Source organism: Hyalella azteca, unplaced genomic scaffold, assembly GCF_000764305.2.
Source record: "Hyalella azteca isolate HAZT.00-mixed unplaced genomic scaffold, Hazt_2.0.2 contig11585, whole genome shotgun sequence".
NCBI lineage: Eukaryota > Metazoa > Arthropoda > Malacostraca > Amphipoda > Hyalellidae > Hyalella > Hyalella azteca.
The window spans coordinates 236,841-254,929 of record NW_025941577.1 but is presented as its reverse complement, the minus strand read 5'-3'; the positions used below and the strand labels follow the sequence as shown (position 1 = coordinate 254,929).

At 35.8% G+C, this 18,089-nt stretch overlaps 1 protein-coding gene across 2 annotated transcripts; it reads left to right on the top strand.

Moving 5' to 3' along the window:
- The first annotated feature begins 7,684 nt into the window (after window positions 1-7,684).
- On the top strand, window positions 7,685-16,955 carry LOC108675700 (regulator of microtubule dynamics protein 1). Of its 2 annotated transcripts, none has more exons than XM_047882896.1 (9): window positions 7,685-7,970; window positions 9,495-9,657; window positions 10,315-10,459; window positions 11,073-11,276; window positions 12,394-12,629; window positions 13,578-13,792; window positions 14,548-14,643; window positions 15,097-15,234; window positions 16,806-16,955. In XM_047882896.1, the coding sequence occupies exons 1-9, from the start codon at window positions 7,947-7,949 to the stop codon at window positions 16,863-16,865; spliced, it is 1,281 nt and encodes a 426-aa protein (XP_047738852.1). In that variant the 5' UTR covers window positions 7,685-7,946; the 3' UTR covers window positions 16,866-16,955. The 2 variants fall into 2 exon arrangements, with proteins under 2 accessions (XP_047738852.1, XP_018019218.1); XM_018163729.2 differs by having other exon boundaries at window positions 12,382-12,629.
- The last annotated feature ends 1,134 nt before the right edge of the window (window positions 16,956-18,089 follow it).

Sequence of the window (18,089 nt, the reverse complement as noted above, 5' to 3'; positions counted from 1 at the left end):
TAAAAAAATTGGGAAGTGAAAATTAGGTGAAGATCGTATGATTCATATTTAATGCAGGAAATAATACTATGTAGCCTATAATTAATACATATCTGCATTTTTTTCGCTCCTTTGGTTAAATTGCACGTTATAATTTTGTGTACTTTAAGGTTTATTTTGTAACATATGCTATACTTTCCTTAAATTTTCGATTGTTAACCTCATTGAAAATTCGACCAGAGGAAATTTTATGTGAATTGTTGTCGATGTACATTTTTAGTTTAGTCTTTACAAATCTCTGACCAATAGATTTTCTCTTTAGAAATCTCGACTTACACCAAGACTATTAGAAACATATCACGTTTCTGAGTCCCTGCCTGTCCAATACTTTAGTACCAATCGGCAAATCTCTTTACGATTGAAACAATTGTTCAATACCAAAAGAACAATACAAAATTCCCGCATCACAAGCTATGAAACAGAGCTGGGCGTCGCCGAGTTAGCATTATTGCCCAAACGCATTGAAGAAAAGGTCGCTGATTTCAAGAGAAGGGCGTTGAAAAATCTGTGCACTTGTGTTTAGGAAAATAAAATTTCGAAAAATAATATTTCGAGTAAACACTGAAAGTATACTGGGAATAATGACATTTAATTGTGATTCCATGCAACAAAATGATCGTGAAGATATATTTGACAATTGACACTGATGTTTTTACTCTAAATAATAATGGGACGAAAGATAAAATCATTCTCCCTCTTACGTTTCCCCTCATTTAGCATTCGTGACGAGAGGAAGATGAGGTTTATTGCACGAAGAAGGTTTTGGTCATGATTAACTATTTCAATAATAATTTATACAGTACAATAATTGTAGCCTTTTTATCCTGCATAAATGTATAATTAATATCCTGCATACGTTCACTATTAGAATATGCATGGCTTGGGTCTGATTAGCATTTCGTTGCTAGCCTGCGGGTCCGTAGAGTAACCCAAAGAATTGAACATCTAAACTAACTTATTTTAATAAATAGTTGAAAAAACTATTATTTAATTATAAGCTATAGCACTACATAGTCTATTTTTCAATTAAAGATTTTCAAGATTTGTGATCATGTATGAATTGATCAACTATGAGTTATTAATCGCATACGTTTACTTGAATTTTAAGTTAACGTGTCATAGCTAGAATGTTGTTTTCACATTTCAAGGTTTAGTTGAACACTTTCGACAAAATTCTTTCGTTTCTTTTCTTTCAATTTATAACTACTTTACTCTAATCTATCACTCTTTTCTTAAAAAATTATCACAAATGATGCGTTTTAACGTCTCTCGGTTATTACTTGAATAATATTACTCGCATTTTGCACTAGATCGTCAAAAACGACAATAATATTGCTGTACTATTTGAAACTTGAAAATCTAATTTAAAGTTTGTATCAATTTTTTCCATCAGCATTTACATGAACACTTATATTGCCATGAGCATTTTCATGAGCGCTTTCATGGACATATTTATCAGTTTTTTCCATGAACTTTCCTGTTCAGTGATCTGTAAGCAAATGGAACACTGATGTACCATACACCAGTCCTTGAATTTCTTCATGATAGTGTTCATATAATGAAGAACATTCCAGTGAATATCCCTAACGTAAGTTCATTATTCACCGCCCAGAAGTAATGTCAAACAATTTTTTGGCTCCTGTAGCGAGGCCAACTCATTATTTGCATATTGCAGCATATCTAAGCGGAACACACATCATTTCTCACGGTCGGGACAATGATGCCGGAAAGCGAACGAATAGAACGAATATGTTAAGGCTAATAACATCTTTGAATAACCACACACTCAGCACTCAGAGAAATAAGTGAGACTGTGGCCAAATAGCGATGCACTTTTTGCGCGTGTGTGGGTCATCTTATCCCAGATAATACCATAGTCAAGACGTATCACTTCTACCTTCACTTCCTGTGCTTGTGCCGTTAAAGGAAAGTGTGTCACTATTTGGACAAAATGATCCATTCATTTCTCTTAGCATAACCACAGCTAAGCAAGGTATTCGATACACAGTTGTAGGGCTTATCCAATCGTGTATTATGAACGTGTATTGTATAACCGTGTATTATTTATTATTCCTATACACACAGCATGACTGCATTTGTGTGTCAAGGATAGATGGATTACTCGTGAAGAATTTGCTTCAGTTATCCGGATTGATTTGAATGTAGTGACCAAACAATTTAGCTCACATAGACTGCAATAAAAAATAACAGCTAGATAATTATAACAGTTCTCTATGAATAATTCTGTCATGAGAGCATGAGTTGTCGAAATTTGTTTAATGTATTGACAAAAAATTTGTGGTATGGAAGAAACTGCAAACGAGCGTCTTTGACGATTTACCGAAGATTTGTGTGACTTTAAAATGAAACTGAAATTCTTTATTCCTGCCATGTTATAATACATGCTTGTTAAAGTTAAAGAGGCAATTTTAGGTTAATTTAGCATTCAACAAAGCTTCCTATGTCAAACTTTTAGCTAACTAATGAGGCAGGAAGTGGTAATGTAAATACAAACTAGCAGGGTAATAGAAAATTGATGGAATATGTCGCGTCTACGTGTCCAGTTCTTCAGAACTCTGAGGCCGTTTTATCTAAATCGCTTACATATTTTGTGCCTTTTGGAGAATTTCCAGTAAACTTCATTTCTTAAGCTGAATAAATAAGAAGTAATTCATAGAAAGTTAGATAGTTCATGGACTTACTGATTCAATTTGTACGTGCTAGCACAAGCTCCGGAAAGTTCATTCATCTTTCAGAACACAAACATTCTTCACCGACTCTGTTATCGCGTCTCACAAAAATGCCCCGATACAGCGACGAATTAAATGTCAATGCTAAGTAATTGTAATGATAAAACGTTGACTGCCAATAACGTAGTATACGTTTAACTACACTCAATGGCTTCCTTTCATCCTCGCATTAACTGTTATTATGACAATGTTACCGAATAAATTACAGTGTCTTAAAAAAAGAGAATTAGGATAAAATTCATGAATGTTTTGCATGCCATTACTAAATGCGTATAAGAGTCTTGAAATTTTTTAAGGATTTTATGATATGTATCAAAATTCGTAAGCTGAAAATTTGTTAAGAAAATCTTAGAATTCATTCAAATGAATGATTTTTTAAAGGAAAGATACGACACATTTGAAGCGACATCGCGAGAACAAGAGTTTAATTTCAATTTGAAACATGCAATAAATAATTATACTAGTAATTAATACTAAAATGTGAAACGAGCCATTAATAAATAATTATAAATCGTGACCAACACTATCACATATTCTTTTTAAGAATTTGAAATGATTTATCTTTTCAGGCAAATATTACATTTGTGCGTCCTCCATGTCTAAAGAAGGAGAATTGAACATTTATAATTAATAGATTTAAGATAAGACAGGAAAAATAAAAAAATAAAATAAAATTTGATAACGATTTAATGCTGTTAATGTTTTTGCCAATGCGGTTCAATGTGCTCTATATAAACATAGCATTTAATTTCTCTGAAAAATTATTCAAACGTTAATGAGCTTGTTAATGTTTACAGAATTGTTGTTAAATAGATTGAAAAAAATTAGAAAGCTGGTCCAAATGACTCCGTTGCTGCGGTAAATTCAATGATTGCTGTTGAGCAGAAATTAAGATTTCCTGGCGAGTTGGCTTATCTTGATTCGAACAGTAGAGGTGTGTGTAGAATGCGAAAAAATCGGGTTATAATAACGCCTACAGTGGCAAGCTAATTTTATTACTTAAAACCAGCCTATTGACCACTTTGATTATTCAAAGCCTTGACGAACAACTTTGCCATTAGGGTATTTATCGCAATATAAAAGCAATTACTAAAGCAGTTTTGGGTGACGCAATCCTTTTCCGTGTGTCCTCAAACGATGTATTCCTCATCGCAGAATTCATGAATATTCCTTTAGCCTACCCAAATTCCATTTGATATTTGAACCTTGGTGAATTAATATGCATATAAATAGACCTTTGATGGAGGCAGCACGATACGATTTGATCATGTGCCTGGTCATGACTATTCATATAGACTTTATAAATTTTTAGCCACCCGAGCTGTTAACGTGTGTTCAAGATTTTTATAACAATACAAATTTAAGCTTTTCCCTTCATATTTGCGCCTCTAATTTGACAGCATCATACTTTGCTTGACGTCCGTAGGCTTTCTATCCGACGTCCGTCGTCCTGTCATCCGACGTCTGTCATTCTGTCTTACGACGTCTGTTGTCTTGTCATTCGACGTCTGTCAACTGTCTTACGACGTCTGTCGTCTTGCCATCCGACGCCCGTCGTCCTGTCATTCGACGTCTGTCGTCCTGTCATCCGACGTCTGTCGTCCTGTCTTCTTGTCATTCGACGTCTGTCAACTGTCTTACGACGTCTGTCGTCTTGCCATCCGACGCCCGTCGTCCTGTCATTCGACGTCTGTCGTCCTGTCACCCGACGGTTGTCGTCCTGTCATCCGACGTCTGTCGTCCTGTCATCCGACATCTGTCGTCCTGTCATCAGACGTCTGTCGTCCTGTCATCCGACGCTTGTCGTCATGTCATCCGACGTCTGTCGTCCGGGCATCCGACGTCTGTCAACTGTCTTACGACGTCTGTCGTCTTGCCATCCGACGTCTGTCGTTCTGTCATTCCACGTCTGTCGTCCTGTCAACCGACGTCCGTTGTCCTGTCATCAGACGTTTGTCGTCAGTTCAAAAGTTCAAAACCTATAAGAAAATCAGAATCAATTAGAAAACTAAATTCACATCGAAGATAAAAACATAAATTGACAAAATAAAAACAAATACACATAAGGAGACAGGCCTATCTATTTCAAGGGGATAGGAGCTGAAGGCTGCATTCAAACCAGGTTTCTGTTTAAAAATATACATGGATTCTAAAATCCGTAGGTCATTAACACCGGTCGTGTAAGCTAGAACTCTGAAATCACTATCAGACACCGGAACATTGCACTGCTCGGCATGGACGCGCACAGCTGAATGAGGAGGATGCGCAAGTAATGTTCCCGTTCTAAAACTTCTGCCCTTATGCTCCGCCAGCCTAGTGTAAAAATTGCGAGACGTCATGCCGACGTACGCTGATGCGCACTGCGCACAACTGTATCTATATACTAGGGACGAACGCATAAAAAGAGGGAGAGCATCTTTATACGTGAAGAACGAACCGATTTTGAAGTTATTCACCAATAGCACCTGCAGATTTACATTCGGAAGATATTTATTGATCAAATCTTTCAATTCCCTAGCCATAGTCTCAGATGCTTTACCGAAGTAGGGAAAAGAACAATAAATCAGGTTCCTACTGTCACAATCGGGAACAACTTAATTATATTGCCTTGACATGAATTTCTTAATTTTAGTATAAATCAGTTGCGATGGAAACCCATTTAAAGAAAAAATGCTGCGCAAAAACTCAAATTCAGTGTGCATAGCATTGGGAGTTGAACAAATACGGAAGCCACGATTTAATAATGGTTTAATCCCATTTAATTTAAAACGAAATGAGCAAAAACTAAAAAAGCTGGTGCTTAAACCGGTAAACGTTGACTTTCTGAACACAGAGGTCTGGAAACGGCCATTAGATTTTGTAACATTACAATCAAGAAAAGATAAACTATTGTTGGTTTCAAGCTCCATGGTGAATTTTATTGATTGATGTTGGAGGTTTAGATAATCAAAGAAAAGGGCCACATAAGAGGGATGCTAGAAAAGTAAAAAAGTATCATCGACATATCGGTTAAAAAAACTGGACTCCGAAACGTTTTCATTCTTAAGAAATGGTTAATGTTCTGGCTGCTTTCTTTGCTTTTAAATTCCTGGTAAACTTGCGACTTAAGCAATCTAGTAATTTTTACGTTTGTCGTCCTATCATCCGACGTCTGTTGTCGTGTCATCGGACGTCTGATGTCCTGTCATCCGACGTCTGTTGTCCTGTCATCCGACGTCTGATGTCCTGTCATCCGACGTCTGTTGTCCTGTCATCCGACGTTTGTCATCCTATCATCCGACGTCTGTTGTCCTATCATCCGATGTCTGTCGTCCTGTCATCCGATGTCTGTTGTCCTGTTACCCGACGTTTGTCGTCCTATCATCCGACGTCTGTCGTCCTGTCAACCGACGTCTGATGTCCTGTCATCCGACGTTTGTCGTCCTATCATCCGACGTCTGTTGTCCTGTCATCCGACGTCTTTTGTCCTGTCACCCGACGTCTGTCGCCCTGTCATCCGATGTCTGTCGTCCGGTCATCCGACGTCTGTTGTCCTGTCACCCGACGTCTGTCTGCCCCTGGTGTTGGTTCTTGTTTCAAATTCTAGTAACCCTTCAGGGACCTTGTATAGACCATGAGTATACTTGTATACTTCAATGAGGTCCCCACGCAGACGTCGATAACTGAGGCTTGGAAGCTTCATAATCTAATCATAATAATAATAAAAGAACCTTTCATCCGCATAAACCTCACTACGACCGCGTATAACGATGACTATATCTTGAAATGTATTACTAAAACACAATAACTATATTGACAATATTAGCTATATAACTGAATTCAATGCTGATGCTAAATTTATTATGTTACTAAATTTATTACAATAACCAACTTATTCATATTCGTATAATTTATTACTAGAACTATAAAGGTAACTAAACTAATATTATTGGTGCTTTCACTGCCTGGACCTGTGTGCTGGCGGGTGGTACAATCAAAGACGAGAACCTAGAACTATGGGTTCAAGCCCTACAACGTACCTTTGTACCAGTTATTTGAATAAATATTCATTTGTCTCACTTAGCATTTTACCCCCACCATTTAGACTTAAACCGGACGCATGGAAATTGAATCGTACCCTAAGAATTTCCCGTTTCTTTTTGTTACAGTCCATATAAAATATGAATAAAAATGTATGATTTGCTTATCGTTCATACAATTATGCAGCTTTTTATACATAAACAATTACAACACCGTCTTATCGGTTATTTTCTCAAGTCTTTATAAATAGAATTTTCGATTCCTTTCAACTTATTACGGTATACATAAAAATTACGGTATACTCTGAATATTTTGTGGCATGTTATGTTAATGTTGATATATGTTAATTTGTAATGTTAATGTGAATGCTGTGTATCTGAATGTAATATAAACATTATTTTAATATAAGTTTATTGCTTGGAGTCTATCAAGGAACAGAAAGCAAGTGATCTGAACCCGTATATACAAATAATCAAGCCATACCGATGTTGGTCCTGCTGAGTGCACGTAATCGCTAAATATTGTAATAGCTAAAAAGTTCGCTGCTTATGTATCCATGCAAAATTGCTTAGCACAGGTGCCTGGGCGCCTGTGTTAAGCATTGAATTTTTCAAGTGATCCGAAATAATCAGTGAATGAAGAGAAAAGATTTTGCTTTTCATTCACTTTTGATTTTTCAGGGATGTGGTTGCTTTTCATAAAATAATGGAAACTTTTCGTTTCGAAAATATATATACAAAATATTTCATATTCTGAGAGAAATAGAAACTTTTGGGTCCGTTACTTGGATAATGTTAATCGTTCCTCCTCATTACTAATAACTTTCTATTTAAATGTAATGTATATGCGGATCCATTTCCCTGGATGGAGTATACTCCGCAGCACTGTGGGATCAGGGTGAAATTTTCCAAGGACTTTTTTATTAAGCGTTCAAAAAGTTGATCCGTTTTTACGTTATACTTTCAACAAAAGGAGAGCTACAGTCATCACTCATGAAATTAAAAGAATAAGCAACACGGTTGCGGTTCTATATCCAACATACTTATTTTCCCTTAGAATTAAAGAATGCACATCGACTCAAAGTGAGAAGCTGAGAGCTTTTGTTGTCATAATTTATTAATTGATTAGACAAAAAACATGTCTTCAAGAATTCCTAACTCAGTAAGTAATTCTTAATTGTTTTACAATGCTGATAACTAGTTATTTGATACATTTTTTGTTTCAGACAGTGAATACTTGAATATGATGTAGCTAATTATGTAAATAAGACATTATTTATTTTATGATTTAAATTTCAAGATTCAGCACCAACCAACTTAGTGAACTTACCAAATACCAACATCACTGTGATGCTGAGATTGCTGACTATGATATAATATTATATGATATGACAATAAAAGCTCTAAATGAGAATAGATTCTTGAAAATTTGGGGCCAAAGTATGCCATTTCGGTATTATTGCAGATTAACTACATCCAAAAAAAAGGGTGTTTTTTTTTTTTTAATTATATGTTTTTTGGGGTGTAGATTACGAATCTGAAATTCATTTTTGGCGGTCGGCATCGGAAAACCGATTTTTTTCGCGACTTACTAACATGGGGGTTACGTAACTTACGTTACCCACTCACCTTTATTTACTAACATGGGGGTTACGTAACTTACGTTACCCACTCTTTCGCAGATTTTAGGCATTTTTAGCGCGATTTTTGGGTCGGAAAAAAATCGGTTTTCCGATGCCGACCACCAAAAATGGATTTCAGATTCGTAATCTACACCCCAAAAAACATATAATTAAAAAAAAACACCCTTTTTTTTTGGATGTAGTTAATCTGCAATAATACCGCCATTTCTATTCATTAATAAAGAAAATATTTGTCAAGGGTCAATCAGAAATATTGTGCAGACTGCAGAGCAGCAGAATTTACCAAAAAAGGGCAGGTACCTAGAATGATTGTTTTTGGGCAAATTCATGAAAAATCATTGGCAAAAATTTGTAATTTTTGTAAAATTATTGGAAGAAATTAGATGTTAAGTGAAATTTTGTCACTGAGCAAGGTAAATGTAATCAAAATTCTTTGTTGTTAATTGATTTTTTTTCATTAACTGGAGCCTTTACTGACAAAGGCTGCACTGTAAATGTGATTTTAGGGGTGTCCCTTATTACCCCGGAGCTGTAGGGGTGTCCCTTATTACCCCTAACCCCATCATGCGGAAATGGCCGCCATTTTTTTTGTAATAAGATACACAAATTCTGTCAATCACGTTTTTAAGCCAACACGGCAACACCAGTATATGCAACTTTCATGTAATGCAACTTTTATGTAAGTAAAATATTTCAATATGACAAATATTTTTTCTGCTACAGATCTTAGCTGCTTAGCAGAGGTACTTTTCCAAAATCTCACTTTTCACACTTTTTTCAGGGATTTTTTAGAGGTAATAAATGTATGATTTCTTAACTTGCTTTATGCTACATAGTAAAAATGTTGAACTTTATGCCACTAGGTATTTTTATTTTTGCAATAGCTTTATTAGTTTAGCTGCTACAACATTTCTACAAAATGTTGAAGGACTGTCCCTTATTACCCTGCCCATCCCTTATTACCCCATTTGATGGTAGTCTTTACCTTGAGCTTATTATTTTTTTACTATGATATTTGTTTTCATTGTGTTGTTCTCTTACAGGTAGCAGTTGGGGCTGCTGCTGTAGGCATTGGTGTTGCAGTTGGAGCAGGTCTTGCCTACCTCAGCACTCGTATTCTTCACAGCTCTCGTGTCACCCAAGAAATATCTGAACTTCACGATAACATTGTGGAGATGAAACAAAACCTTGCACTCATTGAAAGTGGTATGATATAAAAAAATTGCAAGTATTTAAAGCTGGAAAAGCTGGACTCCTATATGTAATGTTTGATGCTAAAGTATGTACCTATCTCATATTGGCTTTAGTTTATTAAATCATGACTTTAATTTAACAGTACCTACCTATATATCTTTCTCGGTGTTTTTCAGAATTTTTCAAGTTGAGCTAATGATTTCAATCTACTGTGATTAATTGCTTGAGATGTGGATGTGTTTTGTTATTGCAGATGCATATTGTTTTGAAACCTATGTACATGTACACTCAACTGTTTCAATAAATATTGTGCTGTGTTACCACATTTTTTCATCCTTTAATATGCAGATATAAATCAAAGGTTTTAATACTAGTAGTATTTAATCTCTTCCTTGTCCAAATATAGTGAAAATTGCTGTTATAACCTCGTGACATTTTGAAATTGTTATAAATATTTCCTAATAGAAATTTACTTTTAACTTCAATGTTTACACTCGCTCAAAACGGGCATAGATTTGTTGTGCTGCCTTTGATTTTTTCTTGTCCACATTTGTTATTGAATTCACTGTTACCACTCATTGTGATCTGAGGAAGCTACTATTTGGTGCTATCCTAGATTGTTTTCTTTTCAACATTTATTAAAATTAACTACTATTGCCACTTGCTCAGAACTGGGCAAGCTGTACGGTGCTGTCCCTACTAGCAGCACACTACGCAAAGAAAACCACTTCAGCAGCAACAACAGCACCACAAGTTCCCGTAGAAGCAAGAATAAAAAGAATGTCTCTTTTAACAACTCTGTAGCACGAGCTAGGTGTGTTTGCTATTTATTCACTTATAATTGCTTGTGTTGGCTGTATGTAACAAAATTTTGCTTTAAGTTGTTTATTTTGCATTTTTTACCTATTGCAATGTGTACCTAGTATTAATCTCAGTTGCATTGTCATTGGCACTCAAAATTCCATTCATTTATAAGAGTGGATACATGTGTAACATGCTATCTCTACACCATAATTCATTTCAAATGTCAGCATTCAAACTACACCTCATCTTCAAATTATTTTTTTTTTGTTTCTATGCTGTATACATAGGTACTATACCTTCTTATATTTTATATATACCAGTACCTCCTTTTTTAGTATTATTTTTCCATGGGTCATGGTAATTGCCTCCTTTTTTATCGAAAAGAAATAAAGCTGTTAGTTGCATGCAGGTTTCTTCTCTTAACAAAGTTTAAAATATGATTCGCTTCTTGAAAAAGCAAGAAGAAACCAGTGGTTAATTTCCGTGTTAATTTCCCAATGGCTGAGGCGCAAGATTAAAAATATGTTTCTGATTGTCAATCTAGACATTTTGTTGAATACATATTTCTTTCCTATCAACAATTTGTGTTAGAAATGTTGTCAAGTATTCCTTGCTATGTGCAGCTACTGTGCATCTGCAGCAGAGACGGGCTCAACAGCAGGCTCGTACATAACTGCAGTAGAAGGCAGCTTGCATAATGGCGACAGCTCCGCTTATGACACAGATTATTTTAGTCCTGATGAAGGTGACACCACTGAGGATGACGAGTTCTTCGACTTTGTGCCCTCTGATAGTGAGGAGACCACCTTCACGAGCCAAAATTCTGAGTGAGATGTTTTAATTTTACTCCTAAAGTAGTGACTGCCTTTGTAACATCGAAGTCCAAATCTAACTATTAAGTACGTACCTATCAGCCAACAAGTTTTATACCTTCACAAGTCAAAATTCTGAGTTAGCAGTTTTAAGTTAGAATTTTTGAGAGATTTTCTTTTATAATACATGATCTTGAATAAATGATAATGGACCTGCATGTAATGAGTAAATTACATTTTTATATTCATGAAATTTTGATACGTTTCTTCTTAACCTCATGGACCGTACTTACCCCTTGCAAGCCTCTCAAATATTTGTATATCATGCGGTTGATTTGGATGCTAACTATGGGGATGATGATAGTAGTGGTTTTGGTTTGTTAGTGAATTCTCATAAGATTGTTTATCGTTTTTCATCAATAAAAATTCTCATACTCATTCATCCATTTAATTTCAAATCTTTTGGCGTTAGCTGCGGCCTGAGAACTGATGCTAGGGCAGTGACTCCTGCCATGTTGTTGATTATTTTAGTCCAGAAGTAATTTGACTTCATATTCTATACTTTGTCTCAGTTTTACAAAAACTTAAAATAACTGAGATCTCTGAACGCCATGTATTCATCTTGTATTTGGAACAGGTGCAACGGCGTCACCGCTACACAACTGATGGTACTACTACCCTCTTTCACTCTTCAATTTATAATCATTGAGTTCCATCAGTCTGATCAAAGATAATCCTGCCACAGAACTAACAGAGCTGCTACTCTTTTCATTCTTGATAAATTATGTTTTTATGGCTTCTACCTTCCCTCACTCTATATATTAAATTACTGTTTTCTATCTGTCCAAACACCGTATTTTCATCCTGTACTCTTCCAAATGGAGTGCCGACAGCCATAGAACTCACGGAGCTGCTGTCATGCCCCACTCTTTCAATCAAATTATTGTGATATACCTAATTTTAATTATTATACCAGTCAGAACCCTGTATTTTCTTCTACTTTCAATTGAAATAACATATTTTCATATATAACTCGTTACCGTATTTTAATTGTATTTTTATCTACATAGAACTTGCTACCATATTTTCATCTAGAACTCGCTACCATATTTTCACCCAGAACTCGTTACAGATGGAGTGGCGGCACGGCGACAGAACTAACAGAGCTGCTACGTCGCGTGGACGCTCAGTTCTGTAGCGGGGAGGAGGCCGAGATCCTGGCCGCCCACGCTAGTCTGCTGGAGGCGCGCCACAGCTTCCCCCTCAACGCTGAGGTCCTCTGGAGACTGGCCAAGAGCCATCGCAACATGGCTACTCTGGAGGAGAAAAAGGGCAACCTTGACATGAAGAAACACTACATTTTTGAAGGCAAGTGTTAATATTATATAATTATAAATATAAATAATTAATACCGGTAAATATGTTTGCGCGCATCATACGTAATTAGTAAATAAATTTCAAAAGCTTGTATGGCCATCCTTGAGAAGAAGGGCTATCTTGAGATGGAGAAATACAACATTTTTGAAGGCATGTGTTAAGGATAGTTAATAAATATGTATGACCTCAATACAATTAGTAAATAAATTTCAAAAACAAACGTACATGGCCACCCTCGAGAATAAGGGCTATATTGACGTAGAGAAAAACAGCATTTTTGAAGGCGTATGTCCTGTAGCCTAGGATAGCACATTGATAAATTTTTTAATAAAACATTTATAAAGACGCATTTCCTGCGCTTAGGATAATTTTTTTATTACATGAAATTTTTATGTGGTTTCTAAATTATTTATCTTGAAGCTTTTGAACCGAACAAATTACATTCCAATAGAATAACTTACAAAGGTGAATGCAATTGTTTAGATAAGATTAACTGAGATTACCTTCTTTTGCATATTGACATATTTGTATTTAAAAGATTTTTTTAACAAGTCGTGCTAATTCATTTGCTTTCTTGTGTGTCATTTTTCTTATGTTTTCAACTTCATTTCTCCTACCGGCTTGAAATAATTCATTCATTATTGATATTAAAATGTATGTTTCATGTTCTAGAGAAGCTGGATAATTGTTGAGTCTCCTTGCAGCAAATGTTTCGTTAATAGCGAGTTTAAAATTTTATTAATCGTGATTAAAAGAAGAAAAGTAAATTTTAACCTATCTGCAACTGTGTATGGCATGAAAAGCAAAAGTGACGAAAGCAAAGACAAAAGTTCTAATTCCTGAAATTCTGAAAATTTACAATTGTAATTTCATTAATGTTTAAGATTATTTTTTTCATCCAGACGTAATAGAGTAATTTTTTTACCTACGTACTTGCAGCTTACGTTTACGCTGAGAAGAGTCTTTCCATCAACGACAACAGCGCAGACACTCACAAGTGGTATGCCATCACGTCCGGCGCCCGGGGCGAGTTCCTGAGCACCAGGGAGCGCATCGAGAGCGGCAAAGTCTTTAAGAAACACATTGATGCAGCCTTAGCCTTCAGTCCTAATGATGCTACGTTGCATCACCTCCTCGGCAGGTTTTGTTATGAAGTGAGTGATGTTTACTGCAAAATTTTATCAAAAAGTTAATAGCATTCATTGCTGCGTTTTGTTATGAGTTGAGTGGCATTAACTATTGCATTTCTTAGTGCGGAGCAGCAGAATCCACTGCAAAAATTCACTGCTGAATTTTGATGCGAGGTGAATAGCTGCAGAGGGATTCATGGTTCGTGTCTAGAGCTTGCATCTTCTCTAATATCCATGATGGCTCTAACATCTATCCTGGGCAGTGGCATAGATAATCTGATAGTCAAATAAAGGCAACTAAGTTTGATTTTCACAACAGTAGTTCATGGAAATTGGATTTTTCGTAAGAGACGTTCAGGTTGATGATCGTTTGTATGCACAATTACCAATAGTTGGTATATTTAGGCTTAAGTAATCATTTAATTATAAGTGAGCATCTCAAGTTTCATTTTTTGGAAGAAATGATCTCGCTTCAAATCGTCTCTTTCTACAGTTGCCAATAGCTAGGAAAAACTTGCTTGGCAATAGTTACAAGTTCTAAGTATCGGACAAAGTTGTTCTTTCATCAACGATAAACATTCAATTCCATCAATAATAAACATTCAATTAACAAGAACTTAAACTTTTTTCAAGAAAACGTTCCAGTTCCAAATAGTTTTTCATGCAGTAACCAATGTGCCTCAAAGCCTATTTACTGACAACAATATAATTTGTCTTTTAATTACCAATAAAAACACTATGATGAATTATTTTATTTTGAAGAGCCCTTCCTGTTTCAGATCTCAGGTCTGACGTGGCTGGAGCGGAGGGCAGCGTCTGCGCTGTTCGGCTCCGTGCCTGAGAGCAGCTATGCTGAAGCCCTGCAGCATTTCATGGTCTGTTTCATTTCATGGTCTGTTTCATGTCATGGTCTGTTTCATTTCATGGTCTGTTTCATGTCATGGTCTGTTTTTTCATTTCATGGTCTGTTTCATTTCATGGTCTGTTTCATTTCATGATCTGTGCCAGAAGCAAATTGCCTACAAATTATTATTGCGTTTTCCTTGTATAGTGTTTTTCTTATGATGAAGAAATTTAAATAATAATTTGATTATTCTTACTGTATGAGCTACGACGAGCATGACGTCGTCAACGCATATCAACACACTTCATCATGACTAACCCGTCGCCAAATCTGTTGATAAATATTCATTTCATTATTTTAATGTATCATAAATGTTGACCATGATGTCATCAATACATTTCAACATCAACACTTCATAATACTTCATAATAGAAGGTATATGATGTAATAAACACAATTCCACATAGTTTTCCATGCCCCGCAGTCAGCAGAGGAGCTGCACGCGTCAGGCTGGAAGGAGAACCGCCTCTTCATCGCTAAATGCTTGGTGAAGCTGCAGCGCCTGGACAGCGTGGCTGACTGGCTACAGCGAGCCCTGCAACTGCCTACTGCTACTGCTGATGTCAGGCTCTCTTGTATTTTACTTATTATTACAGGATAATGCGTGCAATAATTATGAATATTGTTTTTATGGGATTTATATTAGGGATACAGTCCAGGCCCACTGCTACTGCTGATGTCAGGCTCTCTTTTATTTTAATTATTATTACAGGATGATGCGTGCAATAATTATGAATTTTGTTTTTATGTGATTTATATTAGGTATACAGTCCATGTCAGGCTCTAAATTGTGCTGCTTACTCCCGCAGTGACTAGCGTTAATTAATTATAAAGAGAGTTAATTTCCATTGGCTAAGTCTGCTTTTAGCTGATTTCAGGCTCTGGGCTATGGGTTGCTTGTATATATAAGTATAAGAGTGTGTATATGCAATTATAAGAATATATGTATATATAAGTATAAGATTAGTATAGGTTGGCCGAATTTCTTCTTTCAAGCAGGTTTCATTGAAGACCAGAGAATTTGTTCTATTGCAGGGGTTATTGTTCATGAATAATAACCCCTGAAAAAAAACGGGAGTTTTCCAAGAGACCAATGTAGTCTATAAATTTTCTTGCAATAGAGAAGGTTGTAGACTTCTTCCCAATATGGACTACATCGGGCTCACAACTACGACATTAAGCCGACGTCTCACGTGCCACCTTCAGTCTGGTGGACCAATTTTGTACTTATGTCGACGCTAATTTCATCACTCAATGCGCCTTTTAACTTGATAATGAATGATAGAAACATTCAAAACGTCGTTAACGAAATAAAAATGTCCATCGGTAACCTGATTTTCTATTTGCCAGTTCAAACTAAAAATATTGTTCGATATATTGAAAAAACTATTAAGAAAATTGCGAATAAAACAAATTCTCTGGTCTTCAATGAAACCTGCTTGAAATAAGTATAAGAATATATGTTTATATAATATAAGAATCAGAGACACTCGTCACTTAATTAGCTATGTAACGTTGACTAATCTCAGGCTCAATGATTTGTATTCCTTATTTGCTTGTCCATTGCTATTGCTGATGTCAGTGTCAGGTATTCAATTTTATAACAATACGACGTAGGAAATGCATAAACTCTTGTCTAGCTTCTGTGTTATTTAACATTTTATTAATTGCTGTGTAACAACGACGTGTTAGTATTTGGTTGATGCTGTTGTTATGTTGCCCTGTTTTTTTTTTCTATGAGAAAAATTATTTTAAACGAAATAACAAATTTATTTGACTGTTCAATTAGCGCTATCAAAAGTAGACAATTGTTTCAAACATTTTGCCGACGCATAAATTACTTTTTACTTTACCAGTTTCAAATTATTTAGGTGAAAATAATGTAGTTTAATTGAAAATGTTTCAAATGTTGTTTCAAATTTTGATTTAATATGTAAGGAAATATTAATAAATTGTAGTATAGTAATGGCGAAGGACCTGCAACTGCTAAAATATGAAGTTTAAATGATATATTGTTGACGAGACCGTAGTTATAAATATAATCAATATTTTTGTCAGCAATTGAAATGTTATTGTTTTGTAAGCAATTGAAAGCACGCTAACAAATGAATGAAAGAATGAATTATATTGCAGGATATGGTGGTCGACGAGCAGCTGAACCAGATGCTGCTGAAGCATCCTACGGCCTCCTAGCTCGAGTCCTGCTACTGCTGCACAATGCAGCACTATGTTGCATGCTGCTGCACAATGCAGCACTATGTTGCATGCTGCTGCACAATGCAGCACTATGTTGCATGCTGCTGCACAATGCAGCACTATATTGCATAGTGCTACATGCTTCACTCGACCCTTATTTCTTATATCATTGCATTCATGTAAATCTAGCATTTTGGCCACTCAAATTTGTTCAATTTTGTCCGTAGATACATTATTGGTTGGCCTTTCTTATTGAAATGCTAATCCGTGGTTCAAATATCCGGTCTCTACAAGATTTTAAATTAAACTTGATTGCTTAAGTTTGAATTTCTGCGACCGATCAGACAGGCAATAAGTTTATGTTCATCATAAGTTCAATTCTGTCATTATTTTTACCCTGTTGAACATGAGATTCAACTATAACATGGGTAGTATTATTATCATCCTCTCTGCCTCCAATCACTTGTTCGTGCTTTTTTAATCATTGATCTAATGAATAAATGATGACAATAGTACAATTTATTTCTTCTGTGCTTATGAAAAAATGAATATCTGATAAAAATATCCATTTGATGTGAAAATATTATTAAAATCACATCTTATTTAATTGAAACTTCTGTCTTCGTCATAAATTCATGCCTAATTTATGAGTCGCGCTAGTGAATTAGTTGAAGTAAAATGTGACTATATTGCCCTATAATGGAAGCTCTGGATGCGTTCATGTATATTCCACTGACGAAAAGGCGTTCTGGCAAATCGATTAGAATCCTTTAGGAGAAGTAAAGGAAGTGAGGGAAGGTGAAGGATTTCCTCTGCTTGTGGTAACGTTTCAGTTACTCGTATTCAAAATGAGTTTTTGTTATTGTCTTCACGCATTACCCACTTAATGTACTTGCACTGTTTTGTCAGCTTTGGAGGCTCGGGTTTTATTTCAATTATAATAAATAATCTAAATTTATTCCTTGTAGATCAGCAATATTGTACATGTTTCATTGGATCTCTAGAGTTCGGGATGTTCTCTCTGGAGTTCGGATGTTCTCTCTAGAGTTCGGGATGTTCTCTCTAGAGTTCGGGATGTTCCCTAGAGTTCGGGATGTTCCCTAGAGTTCGGGATGTTCTCTCTGGTGTTCGGGATGTTCTCTCTAGAGTTCGGGATGTTCTCTCTGGAGTTCGGGATGTTCTCTCTAGAGTTCGGGATGTTCTCTCTAGAGTTCGGGATGT

Excerpts from the sequence above, each read along its gene's own strand:
- LOC108675700 (XM_018163729.2), top strand. The coding sequence starts at position 7,947 with ATGTCTTCAAGAATTCCTAACTCA. Across the intron at positions 12,630-13,577 it reads GAAACACTACATTTTTGAAG|CTTACGTTTACGCTGAGAAG; the intron begins GCAAGTGTTAAT and ends ACGTACTTGCAG. Across the intron at positions 15,235-16,805 it reads TGCCTACTGCTACTGCTGAT|GATATGGTGGTCGACGAGCA; the intron begins GTCAGGCTCTCT and ends ATTATATTGCAG.